Source organism: Rosa chinensis, chromosome 7 (genome assembly GCF_002994745.2).
Source record: "Rosa chinensis cultivar Old Blush chromosome 7, RchiOBHm-V2, whole genome shotgun sequence".
In the NCBI taxonomy this organism is placed as follows: Eukaryota; Viridiplantae; Streptophyta; class Magnoliopsida; order Rosales; family Rosaceae; genus Rosa; species Rosa chinensis.
This window is the reverse complement of record NC_037094.1, coordinates 3,491,157-3,509,634: the sequence shown is the minus strand read 5'-3', so window position 1 is coordinate 3,509,634 and position 18,478 is coordinate 3,491,157. Positions and strand designations below refer to the sequence as shown.

At 39.5% G+C, this 18,478-nt stretch overlaps 4 protein-coding genes across 6 annotated transcripts; 2 read left to right on the top strand and 2 right to left on the bottom strand.

Annotated features, from left to right (window-relative positions):
* Positions 1 to 892: 892 nt before the first annotated feature.
* LOC121048766 (LON peptidase N-terminal domain and RING finger protein 1) lies at positions 893 to 6,479 on the top strand. 2 transcript variants are annotated; one of them, XM_040510977.1, is made up of 18 exons: positions 893 to 1,158; positions 1,796 to 1,897; positions 2,088 to 2,170; positions 2,320 to 2,404; positions 2,515 to 2,601; positions 2,832 to 2,893; positions 3,006 to 3,211; positions 3,303 to 3,363; positions 3,854 to 4,031; positions 4,213 to 4,251; positions 4,360 to 4,421; positions 4,553 to 4,589; positions 4,838 to 4,887; positions 4,973 to 5,042; positions 5,446 to 5,521; positions 5,789 to 5,868; positions 5,966 to 6,034; positions 6,223 to 6,479. In XM_040510977.1, exons 1-18 carry the CDS (start codon positions 1,072 to 1,074, stop codon positions 6,280 to 6,282), a joined length of 1,494 nt encoding a protein of 497 aa, XP_040366911.1. In that variant the 5' UTR covers positions 893 to 1,071; the 3' UTR covers positions 6,283 to 6,479. The 2 variants fall into 2 exon arrangements, with proteins under 2 accessions (XP_040366911.1, XP_040366910.1); XM_040510976.1 differs by having other exon boundaries at positions 3,003 to 3,211.
* Positions 6,480 to 7,846: 1,367 nt separating this feature from the next.
* Positions 7,847 to 10,522, top strand: LOC112176403 (probable receptor-like protein kinase At5g61350). The gene has a single exon (XM_040510700.1). The coding sequence runs from the start codon at positions 7,847 to 7,849 to the stop codon at positions 10,520 to 10,522; it is 2,676 nt and encodes an 891-aa protein (XP_040366634.1).
* Positions 10,523 to 10,776: 254 nt separating this feature from the next.
* LOC121050551 lies at positions 10,777 to 12,421 on the bottom strand. Of its 2 annotated transcripts, XM_040510979.1 has the most exons (3): positions 12,243 to 12,421; positions 11,799 to 12,209; positions 10,777 to 11,401 (listed from the first exon to the last, which is right to left on the bottom strand). In XM_040510979.1, exons 1-3 carry the CDS (start codon positions 12,279 to 12,281, stop codon positions 11,312 to 11,314), a joined length of 540 nt encoding a protein of 179 aa, XP_040366913.1. In that variant the 5' UTR covers positions 12,282 to 12,421; the 3' UTR covers positions 10,777 to 11,311. The 2 variants fall into 2 exon arrangements, with proteins under 2 accessions (XP_040366913.1, XP_040366912.1); XM_040510978.1 differs by having other exon boundaries at positions 11,799 to 12,419.
* A 1,874-nt stretch (positions 12,422 to 14,295) lies between these two features.
* LOC112180320 (probable xyloglucan 6-xylosyltransferase 5) lies at positions 14,296 to 16,088 on the bottom strand. Its single transcript, XM_024318851.2, has one exon. The coding sequence runs from the start codon at positions 15,908 to 15,910 to the stop codon at positions 14,540 to 14,542; it is 1,371 nt and encodes a 456-aa protein (XP_024174619.1). The 5' UTR covers positions 15,911 to 16,088; the 3' UTR covers positions 14,296 to 14,539.
* Positions 16,089 to 18,478: the final 2,390 nt, after the last annotated feature.

Here is an 18,478-nt window from a genome sequence, read left to right as displayed (position 1 = left end):
GTATAATTTTTTGGTGTATGTACCACTACACTTTATTTATTAAACCAAAGTTAGTTGACTTAAAAACCTCCCAAATGGCACCAATTATGACAAAGGGTGATTATTAGATGCTTTTAGCCGATGATTAAGGGTCGCATCTTTCACTAAGCACAACATTATGGCCACCAAAAACCATAGAAGATTCCAAGTACCAACTAACCTTTACAAAAGTGTGGATGTAACCAAGTCAACGTGGCCAAATTCCAATGTAGCACACCCCCTAGGGTATTGTCCACATAAAACCAAGTCACTCCTAGCCAAAACATTGCCGTAGGCCCTTTTCAATTCCTTTATGGGTATTTTTAAAAGTCCAAGTTGTTGACCCATTTTTTTTTTCTTCAACTTATTTTTAAATCTTGTGTCACACACAATCACATAGATACACTATAATATCAAAGCTTGGACTAATCACTAGTGGAAGTATGTGTTTTGGTGCCCTTAGACGGTCGCCGTTCCCAAATCCCACCAAGGGCATCAACACGACGGCACCAAATCTTATATACTCCTCTCTGTCTCCAACTCATTCCATCACTCGCAAAAAGGTTTTCACAATGCCGAGTGATGCTCGAAGCGAACAAGTTTTCTCTATGTTTATATACAACGTATTCTTCAGTCAACAACAACGTAACATTTTTCTCCAACAAAGAGAGTTCCCCAAACTCCTCTCCCCTCTTTGATTAAAAACAATTAGGAAAACGTGCTTGGAAAAACGGATAGGGGAATATGATGCGGCCAATGTAACGACGCCACGTGTGATAGGTCAACGTCAACTGTTGATCCAAGGTGGGGGACTAGGTGGGGTTGCGGAGCAGAGGATCTGGAAAATCCGGTAGATTAAAGGCGGGGTGGGGGAAGACGTAGTGAAATGTGGTCCGTATAACCGAAGAAGGGGCAGAGGGAGGAACACGATGGACACCCATTTCGTTTTCTTCTCTATAAAGACCTTCAAAGCTTCAAAGCTTCAAGCTTTCAGTGTCAAGACTCTCTAAAGTTCCAAGCTTTTTCGATTTCCGATTGGAATTTCAGCTCTTCATGTCCACCGAGGCAGAGCCGTCGTCGTCGACGTCGACGTCGGGGTTCATGACCGACGGCCCTGATGACGTGGAAGACTACATTTCGGTGACGACTCTTATCCTCTAACTCTAACTGTGCGTTCCTTTTTTTTTTTTCTTTAAAAAAAAAAAATTTGGTGCTTGTTGTGGTGAAAATGTGAAGAAATGAGGAGGAAATTGAGTTGGTTTTTCGGAGCGTAGAAAACTAGATCGGGAAATTTAGGTGGAGAAATTGAAGTTTTTGGCGGCATTTTCTTGCGAGAGGAAAGAGGAGTTTTGTTCATGAATTGGGTTTTAGGTTTGTTTGTTTTGTTTGGAGGTTTGTGTCTAGTGTTGGGTTGCTGTGAAGAGTTTAGGGCAAAAACAAGTTAAAGATTTGAGCTTGGTTTGTTTGCTTTTGCTTGTAATTTTTTTCACTTTGCCAGCTGGAGTTTAGTTAGTAATTGAGAAAAAAAGTAAGAGTCTTGAGAAAATGAATTATGAACTGGAATTGGGATTGTTTGATCATTGGTTCGTGGAAAATCGAGCATTTGATGAGTTCATGTTGACAATAAGATGTTGATTTTGATTGCGGAGAAATTATGGTTTTTGAGCTGTTGAGCCTTTATATGTAATCTGATTGAATTGAGAGTTGAGTTTTGTGTGTTGAGAATGTGAGACTGTGATAGGGAATCTGAAGGGTAAGGAAATGTTTGAAATCGCAGGCTAATGAAGGAGAACCGGCATTGCCCTGGGACATATTTAGTCATGTTTTTGATCTTGTGCAGAAGGGAAACCAGGCTTTTCGAGAGAACCGATTTGAGGAGGTGACATTTTGGCATTTTATCCAGAATATATAAGAAAGTTTGTTTTTTTTTATTTGTTCAATAAATCTTCCAAGAAATGAAAGAATAAACTCAAGTGATTTTCTGTGATGCACCATTTTGTATAAATAATTCTGATAACTCTGAAGCGATTGTTTTTCATTTTACTAATCAATCAAGTTACTTTCTTCAGGCAATTAGTTGCTATTCAAGAGCCAATTACATTAAACCATGTGACCCTGTTATTCTTGGCAACCGAACTGCTGCTTATATCAGGTTAATTTTCACAATCGCTTTTTTTTTCCCTCCGCATTTACTTTTGTATCATTACTTCATTAGTTGTCCAGGGTGTGGTTTTTCAAGCACCACCTGCATGACTTCTTACCTAAATTTTGTTACACTATTGTAAACCCCATCTCTAACAGGATCAGTAAATTCCTTAAACGCATACCGGCGTCGGCTTCTGAATATAGAGCACGGACTGGATTGGATCCTACAATACATGCTGAAGTATGTCTTAATGGCTCATTGTTTATGTATTAGGAGAAAAGATAATTTTCAAGTTTCAACCAGATAACCTTTAGAAACAATCTAAAAAAGTTTTAAAAAAATTCTTTCAGCTTGCTTTAAAGGATGTGGAGAAGCTAATCAACCTCCGAAGTAATTCAGCAAAACCATACATGTTGAAAGCTGAAGCTCTAAGTTTGGTAAGTGACTGTTGCTTATTTGTCTTTTCTTATTTTGGGAGAAGGGCCATTGGATTATGCAAGTGGTTGCGAATCGATCCTCCAGGAGTCTGCCTTTTTTATGCTTATTTTATAATCAGTTAAAACATTAATATTTTATATTTTTTAGTTAGGTGCATGTCCGCCCTATGATGGATTTCTAGGAATTGGTTGTCCATCATATTAAGGCTAACGTTGATTTGAATTTACAGCTGGAGAAATATGAAATGGCCCGGGATATTATCTTATGTGGTCTTCATGTTGACCCTTTAAGGTAGTACATAACTGTTTCCATTTTGTTGATTACTAAACAAAATATAGATACCCACTGGCTATATAATATGCTGTTTCTGAGTTTGTGGTCTGCTTTATGTGCTATTCAGTAGCAATCCTCTTCGGACAGCTCTTCAGAATTTGGAGAGTATACAAGTTAGCATGACAGGGAAGATAAGCCATAGTAAACCAGAACGAAAAGCAGAACGCAGCGATGATTTTGATTGCACGTTATGTTTCAAGTTACTCTATGAACCTGTGACAACGCCTTGTGGACATTCCTTTTGTCGATCATGCTTATTTCAGTCAATGGATCAAGGTGAGTGTTTTGCTATTATTGAGTTATTTCAATTGTGCCTGCATATATATCCTTCTTTTCCTAATTTTTTCCTTGACCTGACTGATCTTAGGTAACAAATGTCCATTATGCCGAACCGTTCTGTTCATTAGTCCTAGAACATGTGCAATCAGGTAATTTGCTCATTTGGTATTAATTGAATGAGATGCCTGTATTCATTTACTCATTTACCAACAGAAGCTTTGCTTTGTTGTTTTTTTTGTCTTCCCTACATATGGCCTATGCTATTTGTAATGAACATTTCTCTGCACACCCAGGCAGTAATCCCTAAGTATACACTATACACTGACGCTGACATTTGGAAAATACAACCTTATAATAATTAAGACCTGTGGTTCCACCCTCTGTGCACATATAAACTTTAACCCATGTGAAATTTCTTATCTGTCAATTTGTGTTTAGGCAATCAATTTGGTGGGGTCGTTTAAATTGTTGTCCTGTTCACCATGCAGACAATGCTAGGCTTTAGGTTTCTTAGTATGAAAGTATTTGCTAATTGTTTTTGTCTAATTAGTGTTGAAGCCTTTCAGATTTACTAATACTGCTGTGTTTTAATAGTCTATACTCTATACTCTGTACTCAATTTCTTTATACTCTTACCAGTGTGACACTTAACGACATTATACAAAAGAACTTCCCAGAGGAATTTGCTGAAAGGAAGTCAGAGAATGACACAATGACAAACTTTGGTGCTGATTTGATGCCACTCTTTGTAATGGATGTTGTCCTTCCTTTTCAGAAGTTTCCACTACACATTTTTGAGCCTCGATATAGACTTATGGTAAGCTGGGTAACAATTTCTAATATTCAAACATGGTTTTTAAAACATAATTCAACATAGACACTGCATTTGCCAGCAGATATATGCTGATAAGCTCATCTGGCAGCATACTAGGTACCTGCTTGTTACATTAGTAAGGCCCATCGATTCTTTTGTTTGATATTTGATACTTCAACTACAGGTGAGGAGGATAATGGAAGGCAACCGTCGGATGGGAATGGTAGATTATTGTTACTGGTCCTTTTCTTTCCCTTTTAAGTTTTAAGGTGTATCAAGGTTGACCCAATTGAAACTTTCACTGATTGTGGCTTGTTATTTGATGGTCTAGGTCATCATCGATTCTACAACAGGTTCCATAGCTGATTTTGCTTGTGAGGTGGAAATTACTGAGTAGGTCTTTCATCCTGCTTCTTTCCTCAATTTTTTTTATCATGGAAATGCCATTGGTAAACTAGTGCAAATAAATTAAATAAATTAAATAAAATAAAATAAAAAACTGACTATAATGGTTATATGTGTAGGTGCGAACCGCTTCCAGATGGGCGTTTCTATTTAGAGGTTGGATATGATTGCTTTTTGCTCAAATCTATGTTTACCTCTTTTTCATAAATTGTAAATGGCTAAACTGGTCTACTTTGAAAGAATCTACTTTTTATTCATTCATTTTGGTCTTGAATTATGTAGCCAAACTTCCAAATAAAAGAAAAGTCTTCTCTAAGATACCTATATTTCCATGGTAGCACATATTTTTGCTAAAGTTGTGATGTTTGTCTTATTGAATGGTGTATGTGTGAATCTTTTCACAGATTGAAAGTCGCCGAAGGTTTCGCATAATTCGATCTTGGGACCAAGATGGGTGAGTTGTCTTATGATCTGCTAGCTATTCGTTTGTGTACTTACTGCTCTTGTTCAATATCTTATCTTTGTAATATGGTCTTCAGGTACCGAGTTGCAGAGATTGAATGGGTACAGGATATATGCCCACCAGAAGGATCTAGTGAGAGAACAGAAGTAAGTTTATGATAATTTTGCTTCGCATATTGATTTCTCTGTATGAGCAATTCGTCTTTATTTTGATTATTATTCTTTAAACATGACAAAGGTAGTAAGAGAAGCTTGAATATGATCTGGTGCTTTGAATTTTTTCAAAATACACTATTTTATACTTATCTGCTAAATGCAAAGCTGTGGACTTTCCGTTGCAATTCCCAATATTTAACATGGTGATGGACAAGGCATCTTATAATATAACCTATTGAACTAGATTTGGTTCTGATTCTCAAAATATAGAGCTTCGAATAGAATTAGGTCAAGTATTGCTCTTGCTAAACACCGTGTAGCTAATGTGTTAAATTAACTGTAGCATTCATCATTTTGGTTGTATATCTTTGTTCTAACTTCTATATGTGTACAGTTGCAGGAATTGACGAATAATGCAGCAGAATATGCTCGCTTATGGATAGGGCGCGGTAAAAGAGCAGCAAGTCGAGGTATATTGTTGAATCCTGTGATTTCAGATTAATTGTTACTAGAGTCAAACTTTATGGGATAATGTTGTTTCTCGTCTTATCTATTTTAAATTTCTGCCGGAAAAACTGGGGAGGACATGCTCACTATATCTTATTTTATTTTGACAAGTAGAACTGTTTTTAAGGTTACTCTTTAATGCCTGCGTACATAAGAATGATTTATGTTCCTGTTCTTATGACGTGTCTCCCTCTGTATCCTTTTTGTTGGATGACACCAACTCTTTACAGATCGAAGACGACTTGAGAAACTTCTCAGTGTAGAAGCAATGATGCCATCAGTTCAAGATCCTGAGCGCTTCAGCTTCTGGGTAAAACGTTATTTATAAATTTACTTTTCTATTTATTTGCAACAATTTATGAATACAAGATCAAGTTATTGACAGTTATTAGCATGTTCCGATACAGCTGGCTTCCCTTTCAAACCGACGTCCTCACGAAAGATTGGATCTCTTATGCATGAGAGATACAAAAGAGGTAGGAATTGCACTATTTTGAGATCTTCTATGTAATGCCAATGCCATACTACTTCTGCAGCATTGAATTTATTCCATGGCATATGAACAGCAGAGCTTCCAAGAGAGGAGTAACTTGGTGATCAGACTAGTAATGTCTACTCTTGGTTTACATACTGAAATATTTCGCATGCATTTTTCGCTTTGCAGAGAATACAACGGGGACTAATATATCTCAGAGCAGAAGAGCAAGGTTGTCAAGTGCAATGAGAAAAGCTGTAACGGGTCGGTTCTTCATTACTGTTATTGAAATATATTTTAGAATGTATACTCTCTGATACAAACAAATTGTATACGCCAGATTTCAACATTCTTTGATCCGCCAAATGTTGGTGGATCCCTGTTCTTTGTTGTAACTTATCGGGGTTAGACCCATATCAATAAAATCCAATATTTACACCAGCAAATCCCCTGTATCATCTTCTAACCATATTAATCAGTTGAATGTCCAGAGTGGAATGAAAGTGTTTGACCTTCTAGTTTAAGAGTTGACTCTTTCGAAGATCCTAACCTACATTGGCCTGCATCTTAATTTATCTATTTTTTTGGGTTAGAAGCCGCCCATCTCCATTGGCAGCTGTTATATCTGTTCCTTTTCAAACGTGATTTATTTTTCATTTGTTTCTCTGCAATGGTTGCCTGCATGGCATGCTTAGGCCTCGTCTCACGGATTCGGAGCTCAGAAAAGAGAAACTGTTATCTTTTCCAAACGTTTGGCAAGTGCAGGGTTGAGTATTTCCTCTTGCATAGGAAAATAGGGAGAAAAATAAAACCTTCCATTTGAATGACTACAGTAATCTTATATAAAAATATTAAATTATGTGTACATTCCCTCAAAAATACGTTCGACATTTTTGACTTATATCACTTGAAACACGCTCTAAAAGTCATATTTTACTAATAATGAGATCATGGCTCGGGACAATTTGAATAAACAATAATCTTGGTTTTAGAAGTGATGTTTTACTAATGGTGAATTAGTTCCAAGAAGCAAGCAGAGTGGGAATAAATTAGAATTTTGGATATATCAACGACGACTTTTGATCGATCTTCAATGTAACAAAAACAAACAATAACATCCATCTTTGTCCTCAAAGCTCTGTTAAAGAAAGCAAATATCAATCGAACTATAGAAAGCTACACATTTTGTAGCATAGGGTCAGCTTTACTTCCTACATCCCCAAACGTAATAATCCGAATCTTCTTATAGATTAATTACAAAAAAATCCTCCAAATTCAATTCAATACCCAACTATCAATTTTATCGTTTTTATTTGTTATTTTCAAATGTTTATATTCAAAACGATATAACAAATAATTTCAACACATATTATGTTAGTGTCCAAAACCACTTCGTTGTTAACAGACTAAGAGATTATTAGCACAAATAAGATAGAGCATTTTTTTTCAGTCGCTTGGAAGGTTCAACGCATTACTCGCTGTACTCCCAACTTCTCTCTTTTTGTTTTACCAATTCTATCACAAACTCGAACTAACAAAACCAAAGAACATTCATCTCTGCACGTTTTGGCTCTGCTTGCTTCCAACAACCTAAATCTTCATCTTCTTCCTTCTCTATCTCAACCATATTTATACACAAAAATCCCCAAAACCCACCTTCAGTTTCTCCACCACAACCCCCTCATCTGAGTTAAACCGTCGCATTATTGATCATACTGCCAATTGCTTGGCTATGATCATTAATGCTCCTCCACCACCTCTGCCATAGACGCTGCCTCGAGATATATACTAGACTAACCACATTGTATAGATAATGGGGAGAGTGACAAATGGTGCATCATCAAATGTTCCTCCACAACTCTCCCCCCTCCCCTTTCTTTTCCTTCTCTTCCTTTTCACCTTCTTCAGCAATCTCATAAACAATGTCTCCGCCAAAGGCCATGCAAATTCTTCGGCTACATTGACATTCACGCCTTCTGATAACTTCCTCATCGACTGTGGCGCTCCGCAAGAAGCCAAGCTCCCTGATGGCAGGACATTCAAATCGGACCGCGAATCGGCTGACCTCTTGTCCACAAATGAGGACTTTAAGGCTTCAGCTGACTCCATCAATGCCAATGTCTCTTCATCTGTTCCACCGGATGCAATAGTTCTATTTAAAACGGCGAGGATCTTCTCCGAGGAATCCATGTATACATTCCACATCAACAAGCCCGGCCGCCATTGGATTCGCCTATACTTCTATCCTCTCCCACACCAGACATACAACCTTTCCGACGCAGTTTTCTCGGTGGACACAGACAAGTATGTTCTCTTGCATGACTTTTCTGCCTCGGACAAAGCCACACTGGTGTTCAAAGAATACCTTTTCAATGTCTCTGACAACAGATTCTCTCTCCATTTCCGACCAAAGAAGCACTCCTTTGCTTTTGTCAATGCCATTGAGGTTGTCTCTGCCCCAGACTCTATTTTCAATGACTCTGCCACCACTGTTCCCGTAGCCGGAGACTTCAACGGCTTGCAAAACTACGCTTTCCAAGTCCGGTACCGGCTAAATGTGGGAGGGCCATTGGTATCACCTCAAAATGACACATTGTCAAGGACTTGGGAGCCAGACACTCCATACAATGCATTTCCTCAGGGCTCTCAAAACGTGTCAGTTGCTCCGAAAATCGTCAAGTATCTGAAGAGAGGAGATGCCTCCTTGATTGCCCCGAATTCGGTCTATGCAACTGCTCAGCACATGCAGGATTCTTTCACAAGCAACCAGAATTTCAACCTCAGTTGGAAGCTTAGTGTTGAGGAGGACTTTTCCTACTTGATCAGGTTACATTTCTGCGACATTGTGAGCAAGACCCTTGATAACTTGTACTTCAATGTATACATTAATGGCATGATGGCTGTCTCCAATCTTGATCTCTCTTCACTCACCGGCGCGCTATCCACTGCTTTTTACAAAGATTTCGTGCTCAATTCCACAGCGGTCTCCACCTCAAATAACACCATCAACATTCAGATTGGTCCTGGCACTACTCAGTCCGGGACTCATGATGGACTGCTTAATGGAGTGGAGGTCTTGAAATTGAGCAATGAAGCAGAAAGCTTGGATGGATTTTTCGCGGTTGATGGGAAGTACAAGGGTCCGGTGAATTCATCAAACAAAATGAAGATAGTTGCGGGTGTGGGATTGGGAATGGGAGTGACGGCAATGTTCTTAGTTGGCGTGGTTTATATAAGGTGGAAAAGGAGACCTCAAGGTTGGGAAAAGAAAGATAGCTTCTCATCATGGTTGCTTCCTATACATTCCGGTAACTCTAGCTTGTTCTCCAAGTCAAGTAAGTGTACTTCTAGAAGATCAAGCAGCATTTTCGGCTCACGCAAGAGCAAGAGTTACTCAACTTATGTTTCTTCCACTTGCTACGGCCGGTCCTTCACTTTCGCTGAGTTACAAGCTGCAACTCAAAATTGGGATGAGAAGGAGGTGATCGGTGTTGGGGGGTTCGGGAAAGTGTACCTTGGGGTGTTGGAAGATGGTACTAAGCTGGCTATCAAACGAGGGAACCCGAACTCTGAGCAAGGTATTAATGAGTTCAGAACAGAAATGGACATGCTCTCCAAGCTAAGACATCGCCACCTTGTTTCACTGATTGGATTCTGTGATGAGAATAATGAGATGATACTAGTGTATGAGTACATGGCTAATGGACCCCTTCGAGACCACCTCTATGGCTCGAACCTGCTTCCATTGTCATGGAAGCAAAGGCTCGAGGTTTGCATTGGCGCTGCTCGTGGTTTGCATTATCTGCATACTGGTGCAGCACAAGGCATTATCCATCGTGATGTCAAGACGACGAATATCCTCCTGGATGAGAATTTCGTTGCAAAAGTAGCTGACTTTGGACTGTCAAAAGCTGCTCCATCGTTGGAACAAACCCATGTCAGCACAGCCGTGAAGGGAAGTTTTGGTTATCTTGATCCTGAGTACTTCAGGAGGCAGCAGCTTACTGAGAAATCCGATGTGTATTCTTTCGGCGTGGTTCTTTTTGAGGCATTATGTGCAAGGCCTGTTATATGCCCCACTCTACCAAGAGAGCAGGTGAGTTTGGCAGAGTGGGCAATGCAATGGCACAGGAAGGGCATGATTGAGAAGATTGTTGACCCTCAAATCGCTAGCTCCATCAACGCTGGTTCGCTGAAGAAGTATGTAGAAGCTGCAGAGAAATGCCTTGCGGAGTATGGTGTGGATAGGCCTGGCATAGGAGATGTGTTGTGGAACTTGGAGTATGCTTTGCAGCTTCAAGAGACAGCCTCGCAGATTGATGCTCGAGAAGACAATACTTCGAGTCTCATTTCTTTGGATAAAGCAAGTGAGAAAGATGACACAAACTCAAAGGATGGCTCTGCACTTGGTGGTGCAGTGAGCGAGGATTCTGTAGTCACAGCTGGTGGTTCTCCTCTGTTTGATAAAGGGAATGTCCAGGGGAGGTAACCGGGCACTTTTCCGAATACACTAAAACTTTTCTATTTTCAGGGTTGGAGTTCTATGCTCTCTGCATTAGTTGTGTGATTGATTCAGTTATGTTTATGTACTATGTTCCCAGCTTTGTAATTAGCTTGTAGATAGGCCCTCTTGGTTGTTTATAACCCTTCGGATTGAGTTTTCAATAGCATTGTCTTGTGTTTTTGTACTTCTTTATAATGTACCATATTTCTGTATATATCATGATTTTATGAGGCAGTAGATACAAAAGTTTACAAATAATAACAAAAACCAGAATATCATTCAAAATAATAAACAAATTTCCTGCACCTTATAACTCTAATCATAGCTAGACTTTATTAAACTATAATTTAATCAATGCTAGATAATTAACAGGACATGAAACCATGAACTGAAATACAAGCAAACCACCAAGTCTCTGACTGACGTATACCATGAAGATCATTGCGCATCTTTAGTCACTCCATTCATGTACCAAACTCGAAAGCTTGAGCGCCACATTTTCTGCTTCAGTAATTCCTTGTGTCTCCTTTTCTCCATCCAATTGTTTGCAGAGTTCACACTGGTGCTTGCGGTTCCCATTATACCCTTCAACTCGATATTGGATCCTCAGAGATGACTGGAGAATCAGATTTCCATTACAGTCAGTTCTGTTGTGACCAATTTGCAGGCATCTACAGAAGCGTCTGCAACTTCCCCCAATATTTTCAGCTCCGGTATTGAACCGATCCTCCTAATTTACCAATCCAGCAGTCAAAAGATTTTACACTTCGTCAGTCAATTAGCCAGTTTGGAAGCCAGAGCTCTATGCCGAGCCACCAGTACTTCATTCATTTGCGCGATTTGGTGCAGCAGCTTATTAATTTTCTGCACATTATAAAAATCAAAATTTAGTAAAAGGACAGCTAACAGAAAGAGACAGCGCCTAGCATCAACATGTGCAAATCAACCCTTCCTGCCCATCCTGAAATTTTCTCAAAATCTCTATCAACAAAGTTCACCTTTTCCACACACACACACACAAAACTCCTTTCCAATTGACAATGCAACAGATACACTATAACAATAAAAAGTTCAAAAATTATTAAACAAGCAATGCGTAAAATCAAAGTAGATGGAACTAATTTATAGGATGCTGTAAATTTTTCACTACTTAAGCCAATGCAAAAACAAAAGGCCATATACTTGGCATTTTCCACACACACACAAAAACAATCCAACTGAGGCAATTGATCAAACACTTGGTGTGTGCAAGTAATCAGACCTCGTCTTTCTGCTTGATAATCAAATCGGAACGCTTCCGATACCGCCTCCGCCTCACTCGCAAGTAAAACGACCACACCATAAACACCACCGCCACAATGCCCGCCCCAGAACCAAAGCACCAAACTTTCTCCCACCCAATCAACGAACCAATCCCCAAAACCTTACAACGCAGTAACCCAACCCCAAAACCCACCCAGCTCCTCAATTCGCCGCATTTTCCGACCTGGGCATCGGGCTTCTTCGGCGAAACCGGGCCCGATTCGTCGGAATCGGACGGCGAAAACGACGAGAGCGAGGAGGAGGAAGAAGACGACAGTGATGGGGAGGTCGGGAGGTGGAGGTTTTCGTGATTAATTGGAGGGAAAACGGAGGAGTTGGAGTCTCTGATGGCTACCATTGACCATTCCTTGAATTGGGTTTTGGAGATTTTGTCCCAGTGCTTCAATTCCAAGCCTTCTGGATCGAATTGGTCGCCCACCATTTTTCCCAATTGACTAAATTACTCGGAAAACTTGTTTGTTTAAATCTGGGTCACTGGTAAACACATGTTTATCATGAGGGCGGGGTTCGGCTATTAACGGCTCTGATCACACGTCTTAGTCAATTCACATGTGAATCGACGTCGTCTTTATACAAAATAATAATTCTTGCTTTTTAATTTCACATGACATGTTATACTTAGAGTCCCGTTTAGGTCATCAGTTGATTTCCTTAGTCGGTTGAGCTCAATTATCATGAATCTAAATTTAAATTGTGAAATATAATAAGACTGTTAAAATGCTTATTGTTTTCCGTCATTGAATTTAAATCTAACAGTAATTGTACACAGTTAAGTACTAATCAAATCTAGAATGTTCACAGGTAAATTCCTATGATTTTACCTATTTGGTCAATTACTCAATTTCAAATATGCACATTTTAAATTCACGTCATTGAATATTCTCAATGAAAAAAAAAATTCACGTCATTGACTACATTTACTTCTTTTATGCTTTTGTTTTATATTTTCCTTAGCCAATTGAATTTATTTGCTTCTTTAGCCTATAGCGTTATCCTTCTTAACTATTCTGTTCACAATTTAAAACTATGAATCAAATTCCCAAAATTGGAAACACTTGAACGAAATCGACTATAACAATGACATGTACTAACAAGAAAAATTATTTCTAATTTCTCAAAAAAAAAGAAAAATGATTTCTAATGATTAGATTTTACTGTTTTATGAACATAAACTCTATACCCATCATTCATCAGCTAGTAAAAGATGTCATGATATACAGCATCATTTCTATCAAGTTTGGCTCTTCCCTTTTGAGTCATCAACTCATTACTAGTCATCATACATGGAGAACATAAGTTAGGGAATCGAATTTCATTTGCAACCTTAAAAAAATAAAAAAATAAAGTAACGTGCTTGGCACCACTTGTTAAACTACCTTGACTAAGAGCTATCTTAATATCCTACAATCACAATCAATAGCTCAGGCTAAAGACTTTTCCTTTCATCTAATGGAAACAGCTAGTAACAGCTAGAGCCTGCAAATGTTAATTGGATTTGCAACATCCAGGATGCTGACTGATTAGATGTTAATTAGAGCCCTTTTATAGAGACAAAGACGGTACTTAATTTATCGAGAACAACTTTCAACAATGCGAATATGTATCTTCAATGCATTTCACAGGTTGACAGCTGCTACTGAACCAGATATTAGCATTAGACTGGTACACTTTGCTTCAAGTGGTGCATGTATGTAAAGCAGAGATCTTAACACGATGCAATACTCAGGTAGCAGGAATAAGATAATTCAGTAATTGATGCTTTCAAATAGATTTAAGAATGTAAATGCACAGGTAGTCTGCTGAATGCGGGTTTCCTAACAAACATTTACCCAAACTTGTCACTCCAAGCATCACAACAATTTGCGGGAAAAGAAAAAGAACAAAACCCTGCAGACTCCGAAAAGCATGGAGTGAGATACAAGTTGTTGAAGCAGGAAACCTTAGTATCATCATGCAGAAAATGAGACTTCAATATTACTTCAAAATGAGATGCACTTGTGAATAAGGATACGGATGCCACTAAGCATAGTTGATGCTCTGATGGAATTTCAAAAGCTTGAATTAGACAGTCTAAACTTGTTGATTACTTGAACAATCATGGCAGCAATACTGAAATATTCTCCACACAAAGCATTGCTTCTTAGAATCCAGGATACAGAAAAGGTCATTTTCCAATGCACAAACTTAAAAAGGATGTTAGAAACTTTCTGAATACCAAACTTCACAGTTACTTCATCTTTAATACAATAATTGTCTCTTCTCTACTAAGTACTACTGACATGCCCAAGTCAATGAACCCTACACCTAAAGTTTGCATATGATGAACTACCAAGCAGAAATTTCCTTAATAAAGCTTTTAAGAAGACTAAGGATAAGTGGAGCAGCATATGATGCTAACTTTTTCAGCTCCACAGTAAAAAGACAAAGAGAACATAGGAAAGTTTGCTGCAATCAATAAATAAAATTCCTTTAAGGATTACTTGAACACGATACAAAGATGATCTCAGGATTGTGAAAGAATTCTACTCTATTGTTCTTGGAAGTTCAAAACAAGGTAACAAGACAACAGAATAAACAAAATACAAGTAAAGATGTACTGTTATCAAATTTAAATCTGTTTTTAACTGATGTGTTACATCATTACCTATCAATTATCACACACTGAAGTTGTTTTACTCTCTAGCTGTGCGATCCACTGCTCCCCTGCACTGGATGCCGCCGAATATCAAACTGGTCGACAGACTCCAACGGAGTAGCCGTCTCATTCCTGATCCTCTTGATCTTGGGACTCAACAAGCCCCTGTGCCTAAACCCGTAAAGCTTGAGCACCTGGTTATCTGCAAAATTGAAAGCCCTCTCCATGCTGCTCAAGCACCTCTCCACCGGATAATCCCCATAACTCCCACAAGGCTTGCAACCCACAAAATGTGTCACAAACGGCCACCTCTCATCCCCCAAACCCGGATGATACTTCTCTATCATCTCCTCATACCGATCCACCAATCCAGCCCAATACCCGTGCAAGTAGTACGAATTCTCCACAAAAACCTTCTCCATCCACAGATCCTTCTGCGACAGCAACAAGTATATCAATGCAGACTGATCATCCGCCTCAAACGCCGGCCTCCCCTTCAAATTCGCCGTCAAAACCTTCCCGGCCTCCTCTCTTATCGTCCCCTTGGGACCCATCGGAGCCCAAGCATCAAGCAAATCCAAAGACCACTGGCAATTCCTAAACAGAAAACTCCCGGTATTCAAAGCAATCCAAGACTTCTGATCAAACAGCAAATCCGGGTAGCCATGAATAACAAGATTATGCTTCTCATACTTCCCCAATGGGATCTCAAACACCATATCAGTAAACATGGCATCACTATCCATCCACCAAATCCACTCCACCTCGGGATGCGAAAGCATCAGCTTCCTAATCAAAGGCAACTTGGCCCAATACCCAGCAAGCTCCATATCCAAATGAGCTAAATTATAAACAATCTCAATCCCATGAATCCTACAATAATCGATCTTGTTCTTTATAGCCTTCAACAAATAATGGTCTCCAATCGGGTTGTCACAAGGCTTAGGTGGAGACCCCGTAACCAACAGAACCCTAGGCTTACCGTTCACCAAGCTCGGAAACTCCGGGTTCGACTGCAGCCACCGCCTTCTCTCCGCGTCCCAATTCCCGATCTTGGGTCCGAGCGTGTACGTCACGTTCGGGTTACTGCTCTGGGTGCCGTTGATGAACTCGTCCGGGTCGCTGTCGGATCGGATCTCGGCCAGGATCCGATTCGTCTCCTCGATTAAGTTCTGGTTGACGGCGTCGGCCTCGGAGCTGCCGAGGTTGCCCACTCCGATCGTGCCACGTAGGACCAGGATGGTGACGAAGCCGCAGAGGATGGTGATTTTGATGTTGTTGAACGTCTTCTGGATCTGGCGGCCACGTGGCAGGACGCGGACGGCGGAGGCTGCTCGGGCTGAGGTGCCGGTGCCGGTGGTGGTGGGTAGCCCACTTGAGCTCCGCTTCTGGGGGGTGAAATTGTCCTGACCCATTTCTTGGAATCGCCAAAAGATGAAGTCTTTAGCTGAGGAGAGCCGGAAAAAGAGCTAGAGAGTGAGGGCGGAGGCGGCGGTGGTCATGGCGGAGGTGGGAGGTGGCTGTGCTGAAGGTGTGGAGATTTTATGTAGAAGAGAATGGAGTGCTTAAGACATGTGTCCAACACCGACTGTCGTTGGGGGGTTTATGCTTATTATTCTAAGTATTTTCATTTTCATTTTTTTTTTTGGTATTTCCATTTTCTTAGTTTTTTGTTGTTGTTGTCTGATCTGTGTGTTTGAATTTTCCTAAATAGGACTGAATTATAATAGGCCCAAATGGGGTTGGATTTGATTTGGAATGATTCGGGCCCGGGTGCTTTGTATGTAGTGGTTAATTTTTCAATATTTTTTTTAACCTAAAGTAGTTTTATCGTCAAAGCTTGAGAAATTATTCAAAGTTTGGATGCTCGCCTTTCCATTGAATTTGTAGAATAGTTGTATCACTTCCTTTTGTGAAAAGATTATGCTTTTAATCACTATCTTGTTGTCCTTGGAGTTGAATTCATTTCCTCTTCTTCCTCTTTTGATAAAATTCTTTTTTGAGCTTTTGGAGTAACCCTATCTTGGGATAGTTTACACATTAAACATTTAAGGATGACCGATCGAGGCAAGAGTAGGAGCTCAACCCTCCATTGCTTGATTCTATGAAGTCACTTGTCGCAGGATAAAAAGAAATTTTAATTTCATCGTCTATGGACACATCAACATCTACGAGTTGATATTGTCGAAACTAGATCAGATGAGACAACACCCACAAATGGTTGATGTCTCTGCTTTACTTGATGGGACCATAACCACACGACATTGTTGCATAAATACGTCAACCAAGATTATGATCTCTTTTGATAAATAAGAGGTTTCGTTGTTAATAAGTAGGGGTGGGCGCGGTGCGGTTCGGTTAGGTTTGAGGCTCAAACCGCAACCAAACCGTTTTTTTCGGTTGGCCTATATATCAAACCGCCAAGTCATTACAAAAAGGCTGAACCGATTATTTCGGTTACACCATTTTTCGGTGCGGTGCGGGTCAGTTTCGATTTAGAGCAATTTATTAATTTCAACTAGAAAGAGAGCGTCAAAATCAGACTTATTTTTACCTAACAATTTCAATAAGGCATAAATAAATTTTGAATGCATTTAGAGTCCACACAAATCGGTAAATGTCACCCAAATATCAAGCACCTTGCAGAAAGACCATAGCAACTTATTACACACACACACACACACATAAATATATATATATATATCAATGATCAAGCAAACATAGCAACTTATTACAAACTGAAAACCTAATCAAAAATGGATTTCTTATATATTGAAAACCAACATTTCCACCAATAGAGAAATAATAAATAAATAAAATGTAATTAAAATAAATTCGGAATGGGTAGGTTTAAATCGGGCGGTTTATGACCCGAAACCGCAACTGAACCGCTTTTATACGGTTCGGTGCTGTGTGATCATAAAATGACACCGTTTTAGTTCGGTGCGGTTGTCGAACTGTTTTTTCTGTGCTGTTCGGGTCGGTAACCGTATTTTCGGTACAAAATGCTCACCCCTATTAATAAGCAGGGGCGGATCTAGTATGTAAGTGGGGCGGGCTATAGCCCGTCCGAAGATTTTGGACAAAAAAAAAAACTAGATGTATATATATATATTTTAGTTGGGTATAAGTGTATTGTCTATAATTCCAGCCCGTTCGAGTATTCGACTAACTCGCCCTTCATCACTTCGTGTCTTCGTCAGTCCCTCTCCTCCTCATCTCACTTCGATTACGCTCCCAGGCTCCTCCTCCTCGGCTCCTCATCACTTCGATTGCAGCTCTGGCCTCTGGGAGTTCGATTCTTCGACTGCACTTCGGCTCCTCAATCCTCATCACTTCGATTGCAGCTCCTCATCACTTCGATTCCAGTCCTCCTCCTCTTCTAAACTTCTGCAAATCTGCAGCTCTGGCCTCTGGGCTATGGAATTCTCGGCTTCTCCAAGACATCAACATCAATTTGAGGCAATGATTCAATGTAAGATTTTGTTTAATTAATTGAATCAATCCAATTTGGGGTAATTTATAGGGTTTAAGGATTGATGTGAAATTCATGTTCCTGGGTTGTATTCAGGTGAAGATTTCATGGATTGAACTCATTGAAGAATGAAGATTTCATGGATTGAACTCATCTTCGTCTCATCGTCCCATCGTCTGGTATGCAAATCTGCAATTTAACATTTTATTGTTTAATTTGTTGTGGACTGTGGGTTAAATGTGATGTGGGTAAGTGGGTTTGAATGTTTGATTAATTGATTAAGTGGATGATCTGACTGGAGATTAAGTGGATGATCGGACTGGAGATAATGTGTTGATGAATTGGATTTGAATGTTTGATTAAGTTGATTAATTGATTAACTGTCAAGAAATCTGAGTTGCTTTTTTCTTTTTCTTTCATAGTTTCATTGTGCATCAGTGCATATAATTGTGACTTGTATTGTGGTTTTTTATTTTTCTTAAATTAGTTATTATGAAAAGTAGTTGAT